Source organism: Ctenopharyngodon idella, chromosome 17 (genome assembly GCF_019924925.1).
Source record: "Ctenopharyngodon idella isolate HZGC_01 chromosome 17, HZGC01, whole genome shotgun sequence".
NCBI lineage: Eukaryota > Metazoa > Chordata > Actinopteri > Cypriniformes > Xenocyprididae > Ctenopharyngodon > Ctenopharyngodon idella.
In genome coordinates this window covers 6,192,745-6,202,989 of record NC_067236.1, presented here as the reverse complement: position 1 = coordinate 6,202,989, position 10,245 = coordinate 6,192,745, and the positions used below count along the sequence as shown (strand labels likewise).

General features: G+C 38.1%; 1 protein-coding gene across 1 annotated transcript; it reads left to right on the top strand.

Moving 5' to 3' along the window:
* Nucleotides 1-1,033: 1,033 nt before the first annotated feature.
* LOC127498544 (D(1C) dopamine receptor) lies at nt 1,034-4,671 on the top strand. Its single transcript, XM_051867975.1, has one exon. It carries the CDS (start codon nt 1,533-1,535, stop codon nt 2,868-2,870), a length of 1,338 nt encoding a protein of 445 aa, XP_051723935.1. The 5' UTR covers nt 1,034-1,532; the 3' UTR covers nt 2,871-4,671.
* Nucleotides 4,672-10,245: the final 5,574 nt, after the last annotated feature.

The following is a 10,245-nucleotide window of genomic DNA, read 5'->3' as shown; positions in this document are numbered from 1 at the left end:
ACAAATAAATCAATATAAAACGTCTAAAGATCTGCAGTAGTATTGGTAGTTTTATAATTTGATAAACACTTATCATGTATGTTTGGGATTTCACTAATTTGATATAAATTCCCAGTATTCCACAGCTCTTTTTTTTTTTTAAACAGGTTTGTTTTTGTAGGTTGCTGGATTTCCCCTAAATTTACACAAGAAATGTAATATGACACTATAGACTATGGTGCATTGTTAAATTCCATACGAGACCTTCTTGCGTAAGCTTTCTTTTGTTCAAAAAAGGATACAATTCACACTTTGAATCCATATATTTAGAGAATGTAGACTCCTGGCTTTTCATGTCTAAGCATTCATAAATGAAAATCTGCTGTGTTATTTTCTGGATAGGCTATATCATGAAGGCCAGATGATATTCATTAAGATGCATTAGTCTTAGCCATTGCATTAACATTAATGAGCTAAATTCTCCCAATGTCTAAGTGATGAAAAGGAACATGTCTGGGGAAGAAAGTAAATTATTAACCACACTCTTCAAATTCATATAAAACAGATGATGTACTCACAAAAAAAAAAAAAAAAAAAAAAAAACAACTGTGGAGAACTCACAAGAATTTTCTTTGTGTAATACTTTGAACAATCCTGGAGCCTCTCAATGCACCATGCCATTACTGCAGAAAAATATTGCAGTATCCAGTAATGTGTTTGACAGGTAAATAAAGAGGAGTTCCTCAGTGAATAGACTGGGAAACTTAAAACCAAAACCAAATCTAAGGATATAGCTCGACGCGTACACTATATGTTTCTCAAGACAGAATAGTGCAGCTTTTCAGACTATGTAACTATATAGGCCTACATTATATGTAAAATAATTCAGGGAGTTAGTTAACATTAATTTATCGTTTTTCATAAAATAAAACGTTTGACCATTTAAATGTGGTTATCACCTTCATTATATGCAATGTTTAGCAAACATAAAATCAATCAATCGTGCACCTTTTACATCGCTTCAACCACCCATTACAACTGCCTAGTCCCAAAAGTTAAATTAAGAGCGTCACTGAATTCCGAATGTCACTGACACATTTGGATGATTTAACAGCAGAACTTTGCAACTTTAATAATAGCCTAATAATAATAATGATAATAATAATTCAGTTGTCATTTGTTACCATTTGTCATTTATCGTTTGCAACGTGTTATTGTTTACAGTATTTTCTGTTCGTAATTTCTGCAGACCTCGAGAAATGAGATTTGAGGTTAATTGGCAAGTCATTCGGAGGGAATGAATGTTGGTGTGGATCACACAGACTCAGCGGTGTGGACATAAACCAATCACAAAGCGAGAACTTCTCGAGCGAGGCGCACCAGCGCATGAATGTGGGTCATTCCACGCGCTCAGCACCGGGAACGGACGCAGGTTTCCCAACTTGCCAACATGGGACAAAGCTGGATATCGGACAGGTCATTACCAAAGAATATCCTAAAACAAGGCAAAAGGCCATTATGAAGTGCTTTGGTGAGGTGCGATATTAACGGACATGTTCTTAGAGATGGAGAACGGCACAAACCACACGCAGGACCGCGCGCACGGAGCGCAGGAGCGAGAGGATGGAGACGGGCAGAACAGCGTGCGAGCTCTGCTGGGTTTCGTGCTCTTCCTCCTCATCGTCTCCACACTGCTCGGGAACACGCTCGTGTGCGCCGCCGTGGTCAAATTCAGGCACCTGCGCTCCAAAGTGACCAACTTTTTCGTTATTTCTCTAGCGGTTTCGGATCTCTTCGTGGCCGTTCTGGTGATGCCGTGGGAGGCGATATCCGCGGTGGCTGGCACGTGGCTCTTCGGCCGGTTTTGCGCCATCTGGATCGCCTTTGACATCATGTGTTCCACTGCGTCCATCCTTAACCTGTGCATCATCAGTGTGGACCGCTACTGGGCCATCGCGAGCCCGTTCCGATACGAGCGCAAGATGACCCACCGGGTGGCTTTCATGATGATCGGGGTGGCGTGGACCTTGTCCATCCTCATCTCCTTCATCCCAGTTCAGCTCAACTGGCACATGGCTGAGGAAGATGAGGACGGCACAGCGGGTAACGGCACCGACTACAGCGACAACTGCAAAGCCAACCTAAACAGGACGTATGCAATATCGTCTTCGCTGATAAGTTTCTACATCCCCGTGATCATCATGATCGCCACGTACACGAGGATATTCCGTATTGCGCAAACACAGATCCGCAGGATCTCCTCTTTGGAGAGGGCAGCAGAGCACGCGCAAAACCACCACCAGTCCAACGACTGTTCCAACGAGAACTCACTGAAAACCACTTTCAAGAAAGAGACCAAAGTTTTAAAAACACTCTCGATCATTATGGGGGTCTTTGTGTTCTGCTGGCTGCCGTTTTTCGTGCTCAACTGCATGGTGCCCTTCTGCCAGTGCGTGAGTGACACTACCTTCACCATCTTCGTGTGGTTCGGATGGGCCAATTCATCCCTCAATCCCGTCATCTACGCGTTTAACGCGGACTTCAGGAAGGCGTTCTCCTCGATTCTAGGTTGCAATAAAATTTTCCCCAGCACAAACGTGGAGACGGTGAATTTCAGTAACGAGCTGGTGTCCTATCACCACGACACGACACTTCAGAAGGAAGCGCAGCCGCTGGCCGTCCAGATCCCGAACCCTCGAGAGGAGCCGGGTCTCCCGTTCGATAAGGATTCGGTTACCTCGAACGTGTCCCGGAATCACAAAAACATGCACTTGCCCAACATCGTACAGTTTGAGTGCGACGGGGAGATTTCCCTGGACACTATCACACCATTCACCTCAACGGGACTCATGGAGTGCGAGGGAATCCCAGGTCAAATTATCACTGAATGACTCAGGGAGTTTTTTGAGGTTGCCAAGGTTTTTACCCCACCAAAGAAAGCCAAAACAAACTGTTGGAGTCTTACAGAGTACATTGAAAAAGTTTAATTCTACATATCACACAGGAAAAAGCATTTCAAACAGCTTTTCGGTAACCAAAAAGCATTTTAGCCTGCCACAAAAAGACATTGCTCGAGCGCTTACAGTATTAAACGGTACATTGACAAAATATAAATAGCCTTCTGTTGTTGTTCACTTCATAACACTTTTTTTTTACAAATATAAAACAAACTTGAGACGTTAAGATTTGCTAGACAAACCTAGGCCAAGACTTATTGTTATAAATGACTTAAGTGATCCCCTGAAAGTCACGGCATACACTGTAAAAAAAAAATATATATATATATTTTCATGATTTGTTATCACAACATTTAGTTCTTTTGTCAAATGAACTTAAATAATTAATGTGGTACAGATAACATAATATTTGAGTTTCTGTTGATTAAACCAATCACCTTCATTGTATTAACTCAATTTTTTAATTTCAATGAACTCAAAATTTTAAGGCAGCCAGGTAACTTACTTTTTTAAGTTAAACCAACAATTATTTTTTAAGGTGTATTCAGCACACTGACGGCTTTTAGAGTGATTTTATTCACTCTTTGATTGACGCTGGTGGAATGATAAACTCAAATCCTGAAGTGGGTCACATGACCCTTACTGACCTCGGTGGCTTTCTTAAAAGAAAATACAGATCCTGTTTTATCTTTATTTTAAGCGTAATTAAATAACTTAATCTGATTAAGCACAAATGTTTTTGTTCACTTGCCATGTATATATAAAATATGAATTTCAGTATAACCAGCTGTATATTATGTTATGTATTACATGTGTTTTAACGTGAGAAATTGCAATTTGCTGCCAACTTATGCCGGTTATGTAGCTATAATCGTTGCAGAAGGGATGAGCACATTTGCACGTTTCCCTCCACTGTTTTTTACACAAGCCTCATATTCTAGATTTGTCACAGACCTCCATCACAGCTCTGGCACTCTATTGGCATTCTCTCGGCAAACTTCATGAGGTGCCACCTGGAATGCTTTTAATAGTCTACTAAATTGAGATCCATGCTGGAGACTTTTTGTTTGCTTTTCCTTCCCAGTCACCAGTCCATAATTGTATCTAATTATCTCAAGCATTAGAGAGCAGGAACATTAATTTGGTCGAATGTCTAATCATGCATTCTAGGGTTAATGATCACACAGAGATCTTTAGATCTTGGATATATTAATCTGAAATTCCTACAATACTTTTCTGAACTGACATATCCAGGTACCATTGCATTTTTTCCCTCAAATATCATTTTAATCACTTGCAATCATTTGTATTCATTAAGTATATTTAGAGGTGATATATTTTGAGGTCATGTAATAAGATATTTTTTACTGGTTGAATGTGATTGTTAACAGGACAACCAGGTCATTCCTTCCAGAGGTAGAGTGATTTATGTCTCAACTCCTCCCTGTTTCTAACCTACTTCATGCCAGATTACATTATGGTGATGAATAGGCACGGGGTTTCTCATGGTAAAATGCAGAATACTACAAACAGGAATGGGTAATAAGACAGTAGCAGTGGAAATCTCATCCTTAGATCATGTTCTGTAAATCTGATCATGTTGTATAAACATTGCATGGGGTTATTAAGTTTATAGTTTTTGCAGAGTTGGTCTATTCAGCACAGCCTCCTTGATCAAGCAAGGAAACATGATCATGAAATGTATGGACAGCTCAGAAATTAAATAAAAAAAATGAACAAACAACATTAGCATATCAATAAATCATAAAATCTATAATGATGAATATTTATTTGGGCCACTGTCAGTCTCCTTATTATCAGTACGGTCAATAACATGTTTTTTTATTATTAAAAAACTAAATCTCAAGAATCACATGCAGAGAACTGATGGAAGATATCAGACTCATGGTATTACTTCCTAATTTTGAGCAATTCTCCAGCAACTTGTTTTTATATGTCAGAGTATTAGAGTCAAGCTGTGCAGAGATGAAGCCATTTCTGTTGCTTTACTTTTCACTGTTATCCTGCTTTCACTCAAAAATTCTTCGGTCTTGTGAGAGTATTCAAAAGCTCTTCAAAACAAATTGAAAAGAGAAAAAAAATATTGATAAAAAGATACTGCTCTGAGCTTCACCTGGCTCAGGAAGTGTTTCATCTTCTCACAACAAAGCCTTTGAGTCACACTGCAACCTCAATCTGGCCTGACCCACCGAGACCCCTAAAAAAAATAAATAATGGCCCTACCAACTGGCCAAAACACACAGCTGTGAGTAGACATGACAGGCCGCAATTACAATTCATCCAGCATATAGCTTGCCTCTTACAGGCACTATAAAAGAATCCGTGAATCTTCATTAAAACATGACAGACCAACAATAGACTAGCCAGAGTTTTCTGAGTGAACTATTCATATTGAATTTTGCTGATTTTTTTAAGCAAGTTCCCAGCATGCATTCCAGCATGAATAAATTGTTCCATTACCACTATAGGGTTGTTTTGCTGACTTTAATCATGCTGTGACCCTTTTTGACTCTTTATTGATTTAAAAGAATTTTTTTTTCCCTTCAGAAACCAAATCGATGCCTATATTTAAGTGAAAAGATAGAAAATTAACATTTTTAGTGTTACTAATTTATAACTTTCTGCACAAAAAGTCTTTGAAGTTGATTTGATAAGAATTTATTGGCTAAATAAGACATGTTGCATTCAGTAAACCAACCAATTTAAAAAGTATAGATACTGGGGATTATTAATTATTATAGTAATTTTATATATATATATATATATATATATATATATATATATTATTACTATTATTATTATAATTAATGAAATCCCTTTTTACAGTGTGTGTATGTGACTGTGTGTGTAACCATACCAAATTTGTACCCAGAAGTGAGCTAAATCAGACAAAACATCCCAAATTTGTCTGCATTTTTAAAAACAAAAATGAAGCAAATGAGGTTACCATTGTAAAAATGCAGAAAGATGCAGATTAAAGGGATAGTTCACCCAAAAATGACAATTCTGTCATCCTTTACTCTCCCTCAAGTTGTTCCAAATCTGTATAAATTTCTTTGTTCTGCTTAACACAAAAGAAGATATTTTGTAACCAGGCCGCTTTGGGGCACCATTGACTTCCATAGTAAAAAAAAAAAATAAATACTATGGAAGTCAATGGTGCTCCAAAACTGTTTAGTTTCCCATAATCTTCAAAATATCTTCTTTTGTGTTCAACAAAACAAAGACATTTATACAGGTTTAGAACAACCTGAGGATAAGTAAATGATGACAGAATTTTCATTTTTGGGCGAACTATCCCTTTAAGGTTAGGTCATGTATTTATAATTAGCTGTATATAAAAGAAAGTCTATGAAATGTCTCTATAGATAAATGTGTATTTAGACGTTAAGCCATCTAAGGACTGGCAAACATCTGCTTTTGATGCAAAGAAACGAAGATTCTATTTTATGAAAATGTTATGATCTTACTGATATTTCAGTTCTGATCTGTCATTAGTGCAACAGTACACTGCAGTTATAGTGCTTCTAATTAGCTTGTACAATTTCCAGCTCTCATGCACAGAGTGCTCGGACATGCAGGAACAACAGATGAAATGAATAAGGGAAGAAAAGAGAGGAGACAGCTGAATAATTAGAAGTTAAAATGCCACATGAATCATAGACAGGTTATGAAGGTAGAGGTCACAGGCGAGAGAAAGGAAATATAGTGCAAGAGACAGAGACAGAATCCTAATATACTTTCATTAAATGTGATTTGCTTGTCACGTTCCTTCACAAAACATGAAAATAAGTATAATGAATGCCACAAAAATAAGGATATAGTGGCAATGGGATTTCTTTCTGCAGCTGTGGTCCCAAGGAGCTCATTACCAATGAAGATGCGCTTTCAAATCAAGAAAAGGAGGAAAGAGGCAGAATCTGCACTAGCAATTCCATGTGAGAGACTCTTCTTAAAACGGAGACAGCCCCACTCACCAAGGATTCTTATGTACTGTAGAGTCAATATTTCAAACAGCTTTTGTCAATTCTCAAGAGAAATAATGTCACATATCAATATTTGAAAGGCCTTATAAGCAATCTATAAAAATAAAAGGTGAATGACAAGTGCATTCTGAGGAAGTCGTGTGGTTGTAAAGGGGAAATCCAGGGTCACTAAAACATAACCTGATACCACTGACCTATAAAAATATAAATGTATTTATGCAGCCAGTGAAGTCATGTTGAAATGCCTCTATCACTCACCCACAGACTTGAGTCGTGCCTCATTGACCTGAAATGTTCTGAAATCGATTTAGACCAACACAAAGGTGGAAAAGGATTTCACCTTTGTTATTAAAACTGGATGTGACTTTATGAATGAAAGATGAGTGGCACAGATAGTCAAACCACCCACTGTGTTTTGCTGCAAATAGAAGAGTTTGATTTAAAATTCAATATCACGCCCCATTTCAGTCAGTTTCTCTGCAAGAGGCCACTACACAGCATCTGCAGCAGATCATTAGGACAAACAGAGAATTAAATGAGAGAGATTCTTTCCAAGTGAATATGAAAAAAAGAAACAAACATTGAAATAATCCACTTTTTATTGTAATCATCATTCTGAAACAAAACAACCGTATTCCTGCTCCATGTGTTAAATAAAAGCTGCTCTTTTCCCTATCGTAAAGACACACAACCTTGCTGTTTATTTAACTCGAAATGCAGTGCATATGAACAAACATCTTTCTTAAACCACCTTTTCCCAGAGAGCTTATGTACGATTGAGCAAAGTAAAACCACATGCTATTGCCTCAAGGCATTTTTTTAATCAAGTTGTCAAAAAGAGACACATTCCTGATTCATTTTCTATGAATTCTGCAGTGTTTGTTGAGGATACAAACAATGCATTTGTAGTTTTTGGGGGCGTGAAATGCGCAGAATGTCTGCATAGGGCCAGAGTGCTTTAGGAAACAGCATGACACAAAATTGTATCCATTCTCACACAGAGCAACACGTTAAAAACTGCCTTTGAAACACTGAAGAAAAATCTGTAGCAAATGATTTCTCTAAATATGGAAACTACAGGGGTTGGACAATGAAACTGAAACACCTGGTTTTAGACCACAATAATTTATTAGTATGGTGTAGGGCCTCCTTTTGCAGCCAATACTGCATCGATTCATCTTGGGAATGACATATACAAGTCCTTCACAGTGGCCAGAGGGATTTTGAGCCATTCCAGAACAATGGTCAGGTGGAGGAAAACTTTTCTAACTTTTGGGGTATTTTCATTCAAAATACCCCAAAGTGTCTAAAAAACATTTAGATCTGGTGACTGTGCAGGCAATGGGAGATGTTCAACTTCACTATCATGTTCATCAAACCATTCTGTCACAAGTCTTGCTACATGTGTGTATTGGTGCATTATCATGCTGACACGGCACCTCTTTCAGGGCACAAAATCCTCCAGAATGGTTCGGTAGTCCTTGGGAATGCAATGATATTGCAGCACAAATCATCGCTGATCCACTCTGGTCAGCAGCAGTCGGGGTGTTAAAAGGTTAGTTCACCCAAAAATGAAAATTCAGTCATTCCACACCCTCAAGACCTTCGTTCATCTTCAGAACACAAATTAAGATATTTTTGATAAAATCCGATGGCTCAGTGAGGCCTCCATTGACAGCAAGATAATTAACACTTTCAAATGCCCAGAAAGGTACTAAAAACATATTTAAAACAGTTCATGTGAGTACAGTGGTTCAACCTTATTGTTACGAAGTGACGAGAATACTTTTTTGTGCGCCAAAAAAAAATTTTTTTTTTTAAATTTTTACAAAAAATTCAACAATATCTAGTGATGGCCGATTTCAAAACACTGCTCCATGAAGCTTTCAATCTTTTGTTTCGAATCAGTGGTTCGGCATGCCAAAGTCACGTGATTTCAGTAAACGAGGATTTGTTACTTCATAAGTCGAAGTTTTGAAATTTTAATGGTTCACGTGACTTTGGCAGTTTGAAACGCGCTCCGAACCACTGATTCGAAACAAAAGATTCAAAGCTTCAAAGCTTCATGAAGTAGTGTTTTGTAATCGCCCACCACTAGATATTGTTGAATAAAGTCGTTATTTTGTTTTTTTGGCACACAAAAAAGTATTCTCGTCACTTCATAACATTAAGGTTGAACCACTGTACTCACATGAACTTTTTAAAAAAAAAAATAACTTTAGTACCTTTCTGGGCATTTGAAAGTGTAAATTAACTTGCTTTCAATGCAGGCCTCACTGAGCCATCGGATTTTATCAAAAATATCTTAATTTGTGTTCCGGAGATGAACGAAGGTCTTACAGGTGTAGAACAACACGAGGGTGAGTAATGAATGACAGAAATTTTCATTTTTGGGTGAACTAACCCTTTAAGCCTCTTTGGGGCTTCTCCACACCGTAACTCCCACGAATGTGGGAAAGACAGTGAAGGTGGACTCATCAGAACAATACATGTTTCACATTGTCCACAGCCCAAGATTTGCACTATTGGCACCAATGAAGCCGACATTTGGCACTGGCACGAGTGACCAAAGGTTTGGATATAGCAGGCCGACCATGAGTATTGATTCTGTGGAGCTCTTAACGAACAATTTTGAGGTGCACATTTAATTCTGCAGTGAGTTGGGCAGACGTGGTTTTAATGGTTTTTGGATACAATCAGAGTTAGTACTGGACATCAATCCCTTTCAGACAGCTTCCTCTTGCATTGACAGTTACTCCTGTTGGATGTGGTTTGTCCTACATGATGGTATGCCGACATTACCCTTGATACCATAGCTTTTGATACACCACAATGACTTGCTGTTCTGTCAAAGATGAGCCAGTGAGACATGCACCAACATAGTGTCCTCTTTTGAACTCAGATACTTCTTCCATTATATTGTGTGGATTGCAATATTTTATAAAGCTGTCCTATTGCTCTGCTAATTCAAACTTCACACTCTGCTCTTACTGATGGAGCATAAAATCAGTGAAGATTGACCACCAGGCTGCGCATATATAAGCGTGAAACCTCCAACACTATGTATATTGGCCAGTGTTTCAGTTTCATTGTCCAACCCCTGTACATAAACAAATGTTTGTGAATAAAATACTAAACTGCATTGGACTCAGCACAGCGATGAACAGATGGCAAGCACAAATATGCAAAGCATCCCAGAGTTATTTTATGACAAACAACGGATGGAAATGCAATAATGGCAGTAGTGTTTTATTACATTAACACTGTTTGTTTAATATATTATAACAATGAAAGAAAATGTG

Bases quoted from the DNA above. Each gene is read 5' to 3' on its own strand.
- LOC127498544 (XM_051867975.1), top strand. From the start codon at position 1,533: ATGTTCTTAGAGATGGAGAACGGCACAAACCACACGCAGGACCGCGCG.